This window comes from Mixophyes fleayi, chromosome 4, assembly GCF_038048845.1.
Source record: "Mixophyes fleayi isolate aMixFle1 chromosome 4, aMixFle1.hap1, whole genome shotgun sequence".
Classification (NCBI taxonomy): domain Eukaryota; kingdom Metazoa; phylum Chordata; class Amphibia; order Anura; family Limnodynastidae; genus Mixophyes; species Mixophyes fleayi.
Window position 1 is genome coordinate 37,909,741 of NC_134405.1, and position 17,557 is coordinate 37,927,297.

Here is a 17,557-nt window from a genome sequence, read left to right on the forward strand (position 1 = left end):
TATTTATTTCAAGGTGTGTGTTATATAGCTTATTTGTATTTCTTACAAGGTGTGTTTGTATTATATGGCTTATTTGTATTTATTAAATGATGTGTGTGTTATATGGCTTATTTGTATTTATTAAAATATGTGTTTGTTATATGGCTTGTTTGTATTTTTTACAGTGTGTTTGTTTTATGACTTATTTATATTTATTTCAATGTGTGTGTTATATGGATTATTTGCATTTATTACAGTGTGTGTGTGTTTTGTGTCTTATTTATATTTATTACAAGGTGTTTGTTATATGACTTATTTATATTTATTACAAGATGTGTGTTATAGGGCTTATTTGTATTTATTATATGATATGTGTGTTATATGTCTTATTTATATTTATTACAAGGTGTGTATGTTATATGGCTTATTTATATTTATTACAATGTGTATATGTTATTTGGCTTATTTGTATTTATTATAAGTTGTGTATGTTATATGGCTTATTTGTTTTTATTACAAGGTGTGTGTGTTATATGGCTTATTTTTAACAGTGAATCATTTTGGATCAGAGTTACAGCTGATATATAATACAGGTATTTCTGCTCACACGATCTGCTAGGTAACTTCTAAGCCAAAAGTCCATTTGTTGATATAACAGGAAATCAGAGACTACTAAGATCTAACTATAATGATATAATTTACCAACTACTTGATTAGAATTGTTTTGTAGTATGTGACTTTAGGGATTTTTATATCTCATTTAGGTTTACAGCTGCTCTGATTAAAGAAAATTTAAACATTTTCCTAGACCCTAACAGGTCACACTGTCTGCCTAGACAATAGGTGGGTCCTAAACAAAAGGTCCATTTGTTGACATAACAGGATGCTGGAGACTGCTATGCTCTAATTAGAATAAAATAAATTACCACCTTCCAAGGTCTAATTATAATTTCCTTTGTGCTATGTGACCTTAGGTGACAAACAGTCTGAGAATAGTTTTTGGTCATCCTGGGAACTATTGAAGAGAGATGGGGAGTAATGACTATAAATAGGCTGTATCAGGCTGGTGTTAGTTAGTTGGTGACTGGAGAGCTGGAAGGATGGAACAGTAAGAATGAGCATTGAGAGAGAGAAGTAGAAGCCTACAGAATAAGGTAATTATATTATGCACAATAGTATATTGATACATGCAAAAATGATTGCAGATATTATGTTGCAGATATTGTATTTTTAACAATGTTCTTGCCTTAATATTCTTTATATAGTTAGTTTTGCAATCTAACAGAGTTATAATAATGAGAGTACACTACTATGAATTATATATTCTGTTTGTTGTATTATCTATCAGTAAATATTGTGCTGCAAAATGAATCTGGGTTTACATAATATGTGCTTTAAATTCCCAGATAATACACTTTATATATTATGTATCTAATTAATACTGTATTTGTCAGTGTAGTTATATGTTCAAATAGTATCATAAATGAAAAATATATGCCTAAATATATTGATGGGCAGTCATATATTGTCACCTATGTTTTATGGTAATATATATAAATATATATATATATATATATATATATATATATATACACACATATATATATATATACATATATATATATATATATATATATATATATATATATATATATATATATACAATAAGTAGAGGAATAATATACTTGCCAAATATTCTAACTCAACTGTTGTTGAACAATAATTCACAATTTTGGCTCAAGTAGTTTCAGGAACCATCCCTTTAACGTGTGATAACAAATGTATAAAGGTTATAAAAGAAATGTATCCGAGTATTGTAGCAGTACTGTGGGATCATGTTTGTGATATATATCTATACATTTCTCCAACTACTGTAGAATCATGTTTGTAATATATATATATATATATATATATATATATATATATATATATATATATTATTTTTTTTATGTGTGTGTGTGTATATATATATATAAATATATATGTGTGTTATCTGTCAGTACTGCTGTATCATGTGTTTAATACATATTTATATGCTCTATATCTACATAGTGGGGTCCTGTGTGTAATATATCTATATATTCCCTATCAGTACTGTGGGATGCTACAGGATATTTTCACTAGCATTTTGAAAACATTTTAGCAATTTTTATAATCTCTTAATAGACTATGTATATTATCTTAATAAGTATTGGTATCTGCTGTGGGAGGATAGAGTTCTCTTATCTGCACAATTAACTGACAATTGGGTCCCAATAATGTGACAATGTGCACAAAGATGAAAGCAATTGTCAATTACTGAGACATATTTGTTAGTGTATATAAACATAGTTCATGTTCCTTATACAATATAACACTACTACTGTTAATGTAGATTCACCCAGGTAATTATTAAATTAAACTCATCTCTTTTTCACAGGTGAATAAATGAGCAGGATTCCCACTGAGAACAGAAGACTTCTCGGAAAAAGACATTGTTCTCTGAGCATCAACAACCAACAAGTCATATCGGCCACAGATGCTAATTCTTCTTTAACTAGGAGGTATTCACACAAACTGTTCCTATTTTTCAATAAGAGAATCCTTCTACAATTAAATTGTTACTAATGAAACACATCATGAGTTTCAAAGGAGAGAAGTTTTTTCCATGTACTGAATGTAACAAATGTTTTAAAACAAGGTCACAACTTGTTCTTCATCAGCGGATTCACACAGGAGAACGACCATATAACTGCTCTGAATGTACAAAGAGTTTTGCACATAAGACAAATCTTGTAAAACATGAACGGATTCACACAGGAGAGAAACCATTTAAATGCTCTGATTGCAGCAAAAGTTTTACTCTGAAGCAAAGTCTTGTTAGACATCAGAGGATTCACACAGGAGAAAAACCATTTAAATGCTCTGAATGCAGCAAGTGCTTTGCCCAAGCTTCATATCTTGCTGAACATCAGAGGATTCACACAGGAGAAAAACCATTTAAATGCTCTGAATGCAGCAAGTGCTTTGCCCAAGCTTCATCTCTTGCTGTACATCAGAGGATTCACACAGGAGAAAACCCATTTAAATGCTCTGAATGCAGCAAGTGCTTTACCCGGGCTTCACATCTTGCTGAACATCAGAGGATTCACACAGGAGAGAAACCATTTAAATGCTCTGAATGCAGCAAGTGTTTTAGCCACAAGTCATATCTTGTAAACCATCAGAAGATTCACACACACGAGTCACCCTGAGATACTGAATGTAACATGTGTTTCATAACCAAGTTAATTTGTTGTATCATCATAATATCCATACAGGGTAAAGGCAATTTTCATTTTTTTAATGTGACAAATGTTTTATAAAAAATCAAAGTCAAAAGCCATAAATGTCAGAGAAAACTGAAGAGGTCTGGTAATGGGACTTGTGGGTATCTTCCCCCGGGATGGTCTACATTGTATGAACTAGAACTCTATATACAAACAATGATAATGGGGCATCCCTTCCCGAGCTCTGTAATATACTGCTGTTCTGTTCATCCAGGTGCTGGGACTAGGAGAAGAAAGATCTTTCTATCCAGTACAGTTCCAGCAGCTCTTCTCAGTACTGGGATCCCTTCTATGACAACAGAGCTATGAGTACTGAATATTTCTACAGGAACACTGCACACTGCCCTGTATCACACTAGAAGTGCTCATATTGGTCCCTGTTATTCCTTCTTAATATTTCCCTCATACCTTTCTATTGTTGTCTCACCTCCCTCTGACATGACTACTTTGTACTGTTTAGTAACATGATGCAAGTAATACACTGGTTGTTGTGTTTCATAGCAGCCAATCAGATGATCACATTAGTTGGTTTGATGACACCAGGCTGCTAATAGCTGATATATGGTTGCTATTGGCTACAACACATTCTTGTTCTTCTCACGATGTTATTAAATAAATCCCAAGGAGCTCACATTGTTTTCCTGGCTACTAATAAAGATCCTTCATAGATTATATTGCACATTAGAAGAATACACATAACTAACAAACAGTGTCATAGTACATAGTGATACAAATCAGATAGGACTATCCTGCATATAGACTCTCTGTAATTACCATTTATGTTACTGGCAGATGCTTCTATAACACTTAATGTTGAATAAAATCTTAATTGGATAAATGTGTAGATTCTGTTTTTTTTATTTTAAGTATGGGCACATTAAATGTATACACATAACTAACAAATAGTTTTTTTATAATTACTACCTGTACCTTGCGCTAGTCCAGGGAGGCAGCGGGAAATTAGGGAGGTTAATGCGTGGCTAAAAAATTGATGTAGGAAGGAGGGGTTTGGATTCTTAGATCACTGGGCTGATTTCTCAGTCAGTTGTCGTCTTTATTGTCGTGATGGATTGCACCTGAATGAGGAGGGGGCTGCAGTGCTAGGGGACAGGATGAGTAGAAGGTTGGAGGAGATTTTAAACTAGGCTTCAGGAGAGAGGGTCAAGCAAGTACTTATGGGATAGACATTGAGAGTAGTAAGGAGGAATTTAACAAGAGTCAAGGGGGTGGAGAGGGGGGAAATGGAAGCACAGCCGATAAGAAGAGGCCCTTGTTAAAGCAAAAAGGAATACCTAAGGGAGGCAATGGACTTAAGTGTATGCTTGTAAGTGTAAGAAGCCTGACAGGTAAAATGGTGGAAATAGAACTTTTAAAAATGAATGAGAAATATGATATTATAGGTATTACCAACACCTGGCGGGATGATACACATAATTGGACAGTCAACATGGAAGGATATACTCTCTTCAGGAGGGATAGGGTAAATAAAAGGGAAGCAGGAGTATGTCTTTATATTAAGACAGAAATAAAACCAAGTATTCAGGAAATTATTTACAAGAATAGTGGTGATAATATAGAGGCATTGTGGGTGGAAATATCCAGTGGAGGAAAAGTTCAGAGAAGTTGCTGATAGGGATATGCTATAAACCACCAGTTATTAGTATGATTGAGGAAGCTCAACTTCTACAGCAAATTGAAAAGGCTACACAACTAGGTCAGTTTTTAATTATGGGGAGTTCTAATTATCCAGACATTGATTGGAGTACTGACACCTGCGGTGCAGCTATGGACAACAGGTTTCTGAACACGATAAAAGACCATTACATGTCCCAATTAGTAGAAGAACAGATAATGTAGACGTAATAACAATTATTCAAGTAAGGGAGCACTTGGGAAACAGTGATCATAATATGGTATCATTTGAAATTAGTTTCTAGAAGCAACGTTATAAGGGATCAACTAGGACTTTAAACTTTAGAAAGATAAATTTTAATATGCTGAAAGAGTTTATAAAGTGCTTAGACTGGTACAATTTTTTTGAAGACAAAAATACGGAAGAAAAGTGGACTGTCTTTAAAATGTTGGAAGCATACACGTATAAGTTCATTCCTATGGGAAGTAATGTAAAATAATTAAGTCTAAACCAATGTAAGGCAGGAGGCTGTGGTGTAGGTGAAAGCACACACCCGAGACAATACTTTACAGGTTAAAAGAACTGCACTTGCAGAACTAGGCAGCCAAGGAAGCAGCCTTGAAGACCTGTACAGTTAATATAGTAACTGTGACAATTGACCCATTTGATTTTGACATACTAAAGGAGATGCAGAAACAGGTAAAAGATAGGACAGAATAGAGAAAGCTGACGGCGAAGGAAACAAATTAGGTACGGGCAATAGTTGCCTGCCCCATTCACTCTACCCACGAATGGCCCAGATGTTTCATGGTGAGGCACTTTTCAAGGGACATGATGGTAAATACCTTAGACAAGTACTGGATAGCACCAGGCTTCACCCAGGCAGCACAAGCTTATACTACAATCTGTACCATTTGTGGTTTGCATAATCCTGCCAAAACTATTGTAGTGCCTGCTAAAACCGTGCCCAGAGCTGATTATCTATTTCAAAGACTACAGATTGATTTTACACAACTACATAAGGTTGCAGGGTATGAGAATGTTTTGGTGTGTGTGGACCTCTTCTCCGGTTGGCCCGAGGCTTGGGCCCTGCAGAACAGCAAATACCAGAACCGTAGAAAATAAATTGATGTCAGAAGTGGTTTGCAGATATGATGCCCCAGAGGTAATAGAAAGTGATAGGGGAACACATTTAACTGGAGAAGTGTTAGGACACATATTAGCAGATCTAGGCATCTCTCAAGCTCTCTGCCTTCAGATTGTTACAACTCTGTCTGTTGTTTGTACCTAGCAGCAGTGCCTCATACCATCAGAGGTGCTGCTGTTCTGTACCTGAACTCTTCTACGTGCCTGAAGGAGTTAATCTCCTTGTATTATGCCTGATTAGAACTGCACCTGTTGCACTGCTTTAAGTACCTGCCTCTAGCTGTGCTCTGTGCAGTTCATCCCGTTTGTTCCTGGCTGCTGCTAACCTGCTCCTGTGCTATTTGATATACACCTGCTGGACTGAACTTCTGTATATGACCCCTGCCTGTACCTTGGACCTTGCCTGCTTGCCTGAGACCCCGAATCATTTGCCTGTACCTTGGACCACGCTATTCTGCCTGTTGCCCTGACCTTTTGGACAGACTTCTGGACCTCGCTAATTTGCTTGATCTCTGCCTGGCTATTTGGATTTGTTTGTCTGATCACTGCTTTATCCCTGGACTCTGTCTGCTTTCCTGGACAGCCATGTGCCTTCTGGACTGGGGTAAAACTTATTATACTTGTTCTTGCCATTTTACTATACAGTCTCTTTTGGAACCTGTTATCCGTGGATTTAAGTTATCTTTGTTAATATATTTACCTGAATAAAGACACTTTGCTCTTCGTGAATGCACTGGGATTCATAACGCAGATATGTACTTTGTTAGTAGTTGACATAATGCCATATTTTATACACTTGCGTGATTGTGATCTGTCTACATAATGAGAACTTCAAAACTGATCTCTTTAGTCTGATAAATCAGAGTTCTTGCAAACAACAAACCTGTGTGTTTCATTAACTCTGCAGTTGGCCGTATTGATACAGCTTATCTAATCACTGACCACTCAAGAAATATCGTTGACACAATCACTTTTATAACCTTGCATAGGGCTAGTCTCACTGCAAATATTTGATTCCTCATCCAATCAACACTTAAAAGTAACTGTAATAAATGTCAGGCTCCCATTGCTGAACTTTACCATTGCTTGTAGCCCCAATTCCAGGAATTCTGGGAAATCATAAACAACAGCATTACTTCCGCTCTTATACCACTGACTATGACAGGTGATTAGACACTCTGGGATATTCATAAACCAACAATGAACCAAAATGTAAGTATTAGATAACAAACAAATGATAATTATTCCCCCACTGTCTGATAAGAGAAGGATGTGGTGGGTACACAAACAAAATCTTTAGTGTGACAGTTTTATATGTTTTGACTTTCCAGATTGTTATATGGACATTATGTAAGTAATCATTCCATGTATAAGCTATACAATACTCATTTATAAATGTAGAAAATACATGTATATTCAGAGTATTTGTTGATAATGATGGGACATTCTATTATACAGAAATTAGTAGGAATTGTTCACTCAAATGCTACATTATTCCACATAGCTAGATTCCCCAAAATCTGGTACCCCAGATGCGTTGGGAATATATGTGATGTATAAATTTACATCTCACGTCCTTGTTAGTGCTCGTTACACAGACAGGTCACAATCAGAGCCCTGGAGCAGAGGAAGATTCCTCAGCAGTGAATTTATTTTACTTTCATCTCTGCTTATGTAGCAGTATAATGTTAGTGTGGGAAGAGCGGGCACACAAGGAGGCCGTGTAACACAGGAGTCTCTGCACGGCCAATAGGCCAGTCTGTCTCTGAGAGAAACAATAGTTTATCAGTGCTCACCAACACCAACACAAGGGGAGAGGCATAGCATAAGTCACATGATGCTTCCATACATCACTCATCTAGTACAGTTGTGCCTCTGGCTACACAGAACATCACTCATTGCTGATAGAAGTCCTGTGCTGTGAATTCTCAGAACATTTGTATCCTAGAAACTACACTTAACCAGATTTTAGATTGAATAAAAAAAAACATACTGGGAACTGAGGAAGAACAAACGAAGACATATTATGTAGTTTACTACGTAGGGTTGGCCGAAAAGTGTGTTTCATGGCAAAAAAACACGCAATTCACTACTACGCATGTGTACTAAATATTACTTACACTTGTGTCCATAGGTACAGCCAGCTTTACATAACTTGATGTTTTTACCCTATTGTTATCACTATCCTTCTTACAAGAAAGAAGAGCTGAGTCCTTATATGAAGGATAATTTGTATGTATGGTATTATATTGTACGGACATACAGTATTTGCATTTATTACAAGATATGTGTGTTATATGGCATATTAGTGTGTGTTATATGCCTTATTTATATTTATGACAAGGAGTGTGTGTTATATGGATTATTTATATTTATTACAAGGTGTGTGCGTTATATCATCATCATATTTTATTTATATAGCACCACTAAGTCCGCAGCGCTGTACAGAGAACTCAATCACATCAGTCCCTGCCCCATTGGAGCTTACAGTCTAAATTCCCTAACATACATACATACATACAGACACAGAGAGAGACTAGGGTCAATTTTGAAACAAGCCAATTAACCTACTAGTATATTTTTGAATTGTGGGAGGAGGAAACCCACGCAAACACTAGGAGAGCATACAAACTCCACACAGATAAGGCTATGGTTGGGAATCGAACTCATGACCCCAGTGCTATGAGGCAGAAGTGCTAACCACTTAGCCACCGTGCTGTGCGCTATATGGCTTATTTGTATTTATTACAAGGTATGTGTGTTATATGGCTTATTTATATTTATTACAAGGTATGTGTGTTATATGGCTTATTTATATTTATTACAATGTGTGTGTGTTATAAAGCTTGTTTATATTTTATTTATTTTTTACAAGCTGTGTGTGTTATATAGCTTATTTGTATTTATTAGAAGGGGTGTGTGTTATATGGCTTATTTATATTTATTACAAGGTATGTGTGTTATATGGCTTATTTATATTTATTACAATGTGTGTGTGTTATATGGCTTATTTATATTTATTACAAGGTGTGTGTGTTATATGGCTTATTTATATTTATTACAAGGTGTGTGTGTTATATGGCTTATTTATATTTATTACAAGGAGTATGTGTTATATGGCTTTTTTGTGTTTATTACAAGGTATGTGTGTGTGTGTGTGTATGTGTGTTATATGGCTCATTTATATGTATTCCAAGGTGTGTACATTATATGGCTTTTTTATATTTATTACAAGGTCTGTGCGCTATATGGCTTATTTGTAAATATTACAAGGTGTGTGTGTGTTATATGGCTTTTTGTATTTATTACAAGGTCTGTGCGCTATATGGCTTATTTATATTACAAGGTCTGTGCGCTATATGGCTTATTTGTAAATATTACAAGGTGTGTGTGTTATATGGCTTATTTGTATTTATTACAAGGTCTGTGCGCTATATGGCTTATTTGTAAATATTACAAGGTGTGTGTGTTATATGGCTTATTTGTATTTATTACAAGGTAAGTGTGTTATATGGCTTATTTATATGTATTCCAAGGTGTGTGCATTATATGGCTTATATATATTTATTACAAGGTGTGTGTTATATATCTTATTTATATTTTATTTATTTTTTACGAGCTATGTGTCTTATATGGCTTATTTGTATTTATTACAAAAGTTGTGTTTTATATGCCTTATTTAAATTTATTACAAGCTGCGTGTGTTTTGTGACTTATTTATATTTATTACAAAGTGTGTGTGTTACATAGCTTATTTCTATTTATTACAAGGTAAGTATTAAATGGCTTATTTATATTTTATTGATTTTTTTACAAGCTGAGTGTGTTATATGGCTTATTTGTATATATTGCAAGGTGTGTGATATATGGCTTATTTGTATTTATTACAAGGTGTGTGTTTTCTGTGGCTTATTTCTATTTATTACTAGGTGTGTGTCTTATATGGCTTCTTTGTATTTATTACAAGGTGTGTGTGTTATATGGTTTATTTATATTAATTACAAGGTGTGTGTCTTATTTGGCTTCTTTGTATTTATTACAAGGTGTCTTTGTTATATGGCTTTTTTGTAACAGTGAATCATTTTGGAATCAGAGGTACAACATATATATAATAGAGGTATTTCTGCTCACACTGTCTACTTGGTAAATTCTAAATGAAAAGTGAATATGTTGATATAACGGGGTATCAGAGAATGCTAAAATCTAAATAGAATGAACAAATTTGCAAACTACCTGATTAGAATTTTCCTTTCTAGTAAGTGACTTTAGAAATGTTTATATCTAAATTACATGTGAAGGATGTGTACATGAGAAGCTGCTGGGAGGAAAGAAAATTTACATATTTTCCTAGACCCTAACAGGTCACACTGTCTGCCTAGACAATAGGTGGATCCTAAACTAAAGGTCCATTTGTTGACATAACAGGATGTTGGAGACTGCTGTGATCTTATTAGAATGAACGATTTTTCCACCTTCCAAGGTCTAATTAGAATTTTCCTTTGTACTATGTGACCTTAGGTGACAAACAGTCTGAGAATACTTTTTGGTCATCCCAGAAACTATTGAAGAGAGATGGGGAGGAATGACTATAAATATGCTGTATCAGGCTGGTGTAAGTTAGTTAGTTGGTGGTTGGAGAGCTGGAAGGATGGAACAGTAAGAATGAGCAGGAGAGAGAGAAGTAGAAAACTACACAATAAGGTAATTATATTATGCATCAGAATATATTGATACATGCACAAATGATTGCAGATATTATGTTGCAGATATTGTATTTTTTAACAATGTCTGATGTGTTCTTGCTGTAACATTCTATATATAGTTAGCGTTGCAATTTATCAGAGTTATAATAATGGGGATACACTACTATGCATTATATATTCTGTTTTTTGTATTATCTATTAGTAAATATTGTGCTGAAAAATGAATCTGGGTTTACATGATTTACACCCAGATTATACACATTATATATTATGTATCTAATTAATCCTATGTTTCGCAGTGTGGTTATATGTTTATATAGTATCATAAATGCATAACATATACCTTAATATATTGATGGACAGCCACATGTGGTCACCTATGTTGATTTAGATTATGTGGTAGGTATATTATTCCTGTACATACTTACATACTTCTACATATTTATACAAGTATGAGTCTAAATTTACAATTTAGGCTCAAGTAGTTTCATGAACCATCCATTGACCGCGTGATAATAAATGTGTGAAGGTTATAAGGAAACTCTATCTGAGTACTGTTGCAGTACTGTGGGATCAAATGTGTAATATATATCTATACATTTCCATAAGTACTGTGAATTATGTTTGCAAAAAATATTTATGTACTCTCCATCAGTATTGTGGTATCACATGTGTAGTGTGTGTGTATATATATATATTGAAGCATCACATGTGTAATATATATATCAGTACTATGGGATTATGGAGGATATTTTCATTATTACTATGCAAATTTTTTAGCAATTTTTAGACTGTCTTAACAGACTATGAGTATTATCTTAATAAGAATTGGTATCGGCTGTAATACATATTAATATGCTCTACATCAGTGTAATGGAGTCCTGTGTGTAATATATCTATATATTCTCTATCAGTACTGTGGGATTATACAGGATATATTCACTAGCATTTTGAAAACGTTTTAGCAATTTTTATAATCTCTTAATAGACTATGTTTATTATATTTATAAGTATTGGTATTTGCTGTGGCAGGATAGAGTTCTCTTATCTGCACAATTAACTGGCAACGAGGTCCCAATAATGTGACACTGTGCACAAAAATGAAAGCAATGGTCAATTACTGAGACATATTTGTTAGTGTATATAAATACAGTTCATGTTCCTTGTACAATATAACACTAATAATGTTAATGTAGATTCACACAAGTAATTATTAAATAATAATATAAATAATAAACTCATCTTTTTTGACAGATGGATTAATGAGCGGGATTCCTACTGAGAACAGAAGACTTCTCGGAAAAGGACCTTGTTCTCTGAGCATCAACAACCAACAAGTCATATCGGCCACAGATGCTAATTATTCTTTAACTAGAAAGTTTTCACACAAACTGTTCCTATTTTTCAATAGGAAAATCCTTCTACATGTAACTTGTTACTAATCAAACACATGATGAGTCTCAAAGCAGATAAATCTTTTCCATGTTCTGAATGTAACAAATGTTTTAAAACAAGGTCAAAACTTGTTCTTCATCAGCGGATTCACACAGGAGTAAAACCTTTTAAATGCTCTGAATGCAACAAGTGCTTTACCCAGGCTTCACATCTTGCTACACATCAGAAGAATCACACAGAAGAAAAACCTTATACATGCTCTGAATGCAGCAAGTGTTTTAGCCACAAGTCAAATCTTGTAAAACATCAGAGGATTCACACAGGAGTAAAACCTTTTAAATGCTCTGAATGCAACAAGTGCTTTTCCCAGGCTTCAAATCTGGTTGAACATCAGAGGATTCACACAGGAGAACGACCATATAACTGCTCTGAATGTAGCAAGTGTTTTGCAGTGAAGTCAAATCTTGTAAGACATGAATGGATTCACAAAGGTGAAAAACCATTTAAATGCTCTGAATGCAGCAAGTGTTTTACTCTGAAGCAAAGTCTTGTTAAACATCAGAGCATTCACACAGGAGAAAAACCATTTAAATGCTCTGAATGCAGCAAGTTCTTTACCCGGGCTTCAAATCTTGCTGAACATCAGAGGATTCACACAGGAGAAAAACCATTTAAATGCTCTGAATGCAGCAAGTGTTTTACTCAAAAGAAAACACTTGTTACTCACCAGAAGATTCACACACAAGAGTCACCCTGAGATACTGAATGTAACATGTGTTTCATTACCAAGTTAACTTGCTGTATCATCATAATATTCATACAAGGTAAAGGCAATTTTAATTTTCTGAATGTGACAAATGTTTTATATGATATCAAAGTCAGAGAAGACAGAAGAAGTCAGGCAATAGGACTTGTGGGTATCTTCCCCCCGGAAGGTCTCCATTATTTGAACTAGAACTATATATACAAACAATGATAATGGGACGTCCCTTCCTGAGCTCTGTAATATACTGCTGTTCTGTTCATCCAGGTGCTGGGACTAGGAGAAGAAAGATCTTTCTATCCAGTAGAGAGTTCCAGCAGCTCTTCTCAGTACTGGGATCCCTTCTATGACAGACAGAGCTATGAGTACTGAATATTTCTACAGGAACACTGCACACTGCTCTGTATCACAGTAGAAGTGCTCCTATTGGTCCCTGTTATTCCTTCTTATTCTTTCCCTCATACCTTTCTATTGTTGTCTTATCTCCCTCTGACATGACTACTTTGTACTGTTCAGTAACATGATGCAAGTAATATACTGGTTGCTGTATTTCATAGCAGCCAATCAGATGATCCCATTAGTTGGTTTGATGCCACCAGGCTGCTAATAGCTGATATCTGGTTGCTATTGGCTACAACACATTCTTGTTCTTCACATCATGTTTTTAAATAAATCCCAAGGAGCTCACATTGTTTTCCAGGTTACTAATTAAAGATCCTTCATATATTATTGCACATTAGAAGAATACACATAACTAACAAACAGTAACATAGTACATAGTGATACAAATCAGATAGGACTGTCCTGCATATAGACTCTCAGTAATTACCATTTACGTTACTGGCAGATGTTTCTATAACACCGAATTTTGAATAAAATCTTAATTGGATAAATGTGTAGATTCTGATTTTTTAATGTTATTTCATTTTAAGTAACGTTAAATGTATACACATAACTAACAAATAAATTTTTGGGGAAATAATACCTGTACCATGCACTAGTCCAGGGAGGCAGCAGGAGATTAGGGAGGTTAATGTGTGGCTAAAAGATTGGTGTAGGAAGGAGGGTTTGTGGATTCTTAGAGCACTGGGCTGATTTCACTGGTCAGTTATCATCTTTATTGTTGAGATGTATTGTACCAGGATGAGGAGGGGGCTGCTGTGCTAGGGGAGAGGATGGTTAGAAGGTTGGAGGAGATTTTAAACTAAGCTTCAGGGAGGAGGGGCAAGCAAGTATTTATGGGATAGACATTGAGCGTTTTAAGGAGGAATTTAACAATAGTCAAGGGGGTGGAGAGGGGGGAAAGGGAAGCACAGCCGATAAGAAGAGGCCCTTGTTAAAGCACAAAGGAATACCTAATGGAGGCAATGGACTTAAGTCTAGGCCAGAGATAAAACCAATTATTCAAAAAGTTATTTGCTAGAATATTGGTGATAATATAGAGGCATTGTGGGTGGAAATATCCAGTGGAGGAGAAAGTTCAGAGAAGTTGCTGATAGGCATTTGCTATAAACCACCAGTTATTAGTATGATTGAGAAAGCCCAACTTCTACAGCAAAATAAAAAGGCTACACAACAAGGTCAAGTTTTAATTATGGGGAGTTCTAATTATCCAGACATTGATTGGAGTACTGAGGCCTGTGGTATAGCTATTGGAACAGGTTTCTGAACACGCTAAAAGACCACTACATGTCCGAATTAGTAGAGAAACCAACTAGAAACCGGACTATACTGGACCTAGTAATGGCAAATAATGTCCCAATTAGTAGAGGAACAAATAATGAAGACGTAATATCAAATATTCAAGTAAGGGAGCACTTGGGAAACAGTGATCATAATATGGTCTCATTTGAAATTAGTTTCCAGAAGCAATGTTATAAGGGATCAACTAGGGCTTTAAACTTTAGAAAGACAAATTTTAATATGCTAAAGGAGTCTATAAAGTGCATAGACTGGGACAAAGATTTTGAAGAAAAAAATATAAAAGTAAAGTTGGCTGTCTTTAAAATGTTGGACACATACACTTATAAGTTCATTCCAATGGAATGTAAATGTAAAAGAATTAAGTCTAAAGCAATGTGGATAAATAAAAAGGCAAGAGAAGAAATGCAAAGGAAGAAGCGTGCATTTAAACTGTTTAAATCTAAAGGGTCTGAGGAATCCTTCTGTAGGTACAAGGATTGTAATAAAACATGCAAAAAGAAAATTAGATTTGCTAAATTAGAAAATGAAGAACAAGTTGCAAAAGAAAGTGCTTGGGGTGTGACATTTACCCCTGCTCCAAAAAATCTATTTTCTGGTGTTGAAATTATTATATACAAGCACTTTATATTTCTGAATTTGCACTACAAGTGTTTGGGGTGTCAGATATTCCCCTCTTTGATCAAAGCTATTTTCTGGTGTTGAAATTATTATATACCAGCACTATATATTTCTGAATTTGCATTACAAGTGTTTGGGGTCTCATTAAAATTGATTCACAGCAGTCCACATATGAGCAGGATCAGCAAGCAGCTGCTGGCAGCAGTCCTGATGGTAGTCTTCCCTGTACGTCATCTGGTAAAGCCTATGTAAAAGTACATAGTCTTTTTAAGTCAGGGAAAAAAACACACAAAAAAACCCTTTTACCATGTTGAAGAGAAAAAGAGCTGTAACTGATGAAAAGTTAACTGCAGAGAAAAAAAAATGACAACATGCCATTCTACACACGCAGTGGCAAAGAAAGAATGAGGCCTTCGTCTTTCTCTATTAGTGCGCGATCTAAAAATATTACTGAGCCTTCTTCTTGTAAGGTCACTCGCAGGGCCTGATCAACTACTAGGCTGACCAGGCTGCAGCCTGGGGCGCTGGGGGGCGCAGCGCGGTACATTAGCAAGCTGTTTTTTTTTCTTTTTTGTTTTTTTCTTCAAATACCGGCGATCTTTTTCCTCTGATGGGCCGCCCCTGGCCACAAGGGGGCGGTCCCACATGTTCCTATACCCAATCACGCAGCTAACAGCATCTGATGCTGTTAGCTGCTGCTGTTAGTCAGTGTATTGCTTAGTGTGGTCACGTGAGATCTCACATCTCATGTGACCACACTAATCACAGAGAGCGCGCCCGCAGTGACAGTGCAGCTAACAGCGTCGGATGCTGTTAGCTGCGTGTGAAGATGACAGAAGCGCCGGCTGGTGAGAGGAAGAACAGAAGACAGCAAGGTAAGTGCAGCTTGTTAAATATCAGGGGGGAGGGGAGACACATCGGATGTGGAGGGGGAGAGATGACTGGGGGGACTAATAAACTGGCTAATGTGGCTAACGAGGAGGGGTCTTATAAATTGGATATGGGGGGATTAATGAACTGACTAGTATGGATTGGATAGGGGGGATTAATGTAGTGAAAATGGGGAGGTAATGAACTGGTTAGAGGGGGGCTTATGAATTGGATGGGGGGATTAATGGAATGGTTAGGGGGGATTAATGAAGTGCAAATGGGGATTAATGAACTGGCTACAGGGGGGACTTATGAATTGAATAGGGGGGGCTTATGAATTGGATGGAGCGGGATAATGAAATGGCTAGGGGAGGGGATTAATGAAGTAAAAATGGGGAGGTAATGAACTGGCTAGAGGAGAGTTAATGAATTGGATAGGGGGGATTAATGAAATGGCAATAGGGAGGTAATGAACTGGCTACAAGGGGGGGTTAATGAATTGGATAGGGGAGTCATACACTGTCTGTTGCGGGTCGATAGGGGGGATGAATTGGCTGGTGGGGGAGGTGATGAAATAGCCTGAGGATCTCTGTATTGTGTGGCGGTGATGTGGATGCTGACTGTGGTTTCAGCGGTCACTAGAATACTAAATACTAGATAGACAGGGCTGGTAAATGTTGCTAAATGAGTGTAAATAAATTTCATATATTTTATTGTCTATGTCTGTACTAGGGGGTTGTCTTGTATCATTCAGGGTTTGTTAAAATTTGGCACTATAATACAATTTTTGCACATTTTAAATACAGGACTCCCAAGTTTCCAGAAGCCAACGGACAACGCTCCAAGAATAAGCAAAAGAGAACACCAGGTAGTCTACGCTGCGAGATCAGGTAAGAGAGGACGTGCATAATGAAGTGTGTTTTATGTATTAATTAATGTTTTACAATTTTGTTTACATATATCTATATATATATATATATTTATTTTTTATTTACCCACACATTGGTGCGGGGGGGGGGGGGTATGGTAATTATTCCCCACATATTGACCTAACAAGCCCACATCAAAATGGAACAATAATTGGTATCTAGTTGATATAAGGAAATATCTTTTGAATCCTTGCATAGGGCTTATCTCACTACAAATATTTGATTAATCATCCATTTAACAATAAATAGCAACTGAAATAAATGCCAGACTCCCATTGCTGAACTTTTTCATTGCTTATAGCCCCCGGGAATTCTGGGAAATCCAACACATCTGCATTACCTGCGCACTTTACCGAAAACTGTCACTATGGAACATTCATGCACCAGTAATGGAACAAAATCTAACTGTAGGTAACAAACAAATGATAATTACTCCCCCACTGTTTGATTGTATATATGTTTTAGTGTTATTCTGTTTATATGTTTTCATTATGCAAGCAATAATCCCA

General features: G+C 35.8%; 1 protein-coding gene across 1 annotated transcript in view; it reads left to right on the plus strand.

Annotated features, from left to right (window-relative positions):
- The window catches only part of LOC142150627 (uncharacterized), a 209,826-nt gene that overhangs the window by 44,406 nt on the left and 147,863 nt on the right, over positions 1-17,557 (plus strand). Inside the window, 3 exon segments of the mRNA XM_075205823.1 lie at positions 1,779-1,790; positions 2,850-3,163; positions 12,285-12,911. Coding sequence (XP_075061924.1) covers positions 1,779-1,790; positions 2,850-3,163; positions 12,285-12,911 — 953 coding nt within the window.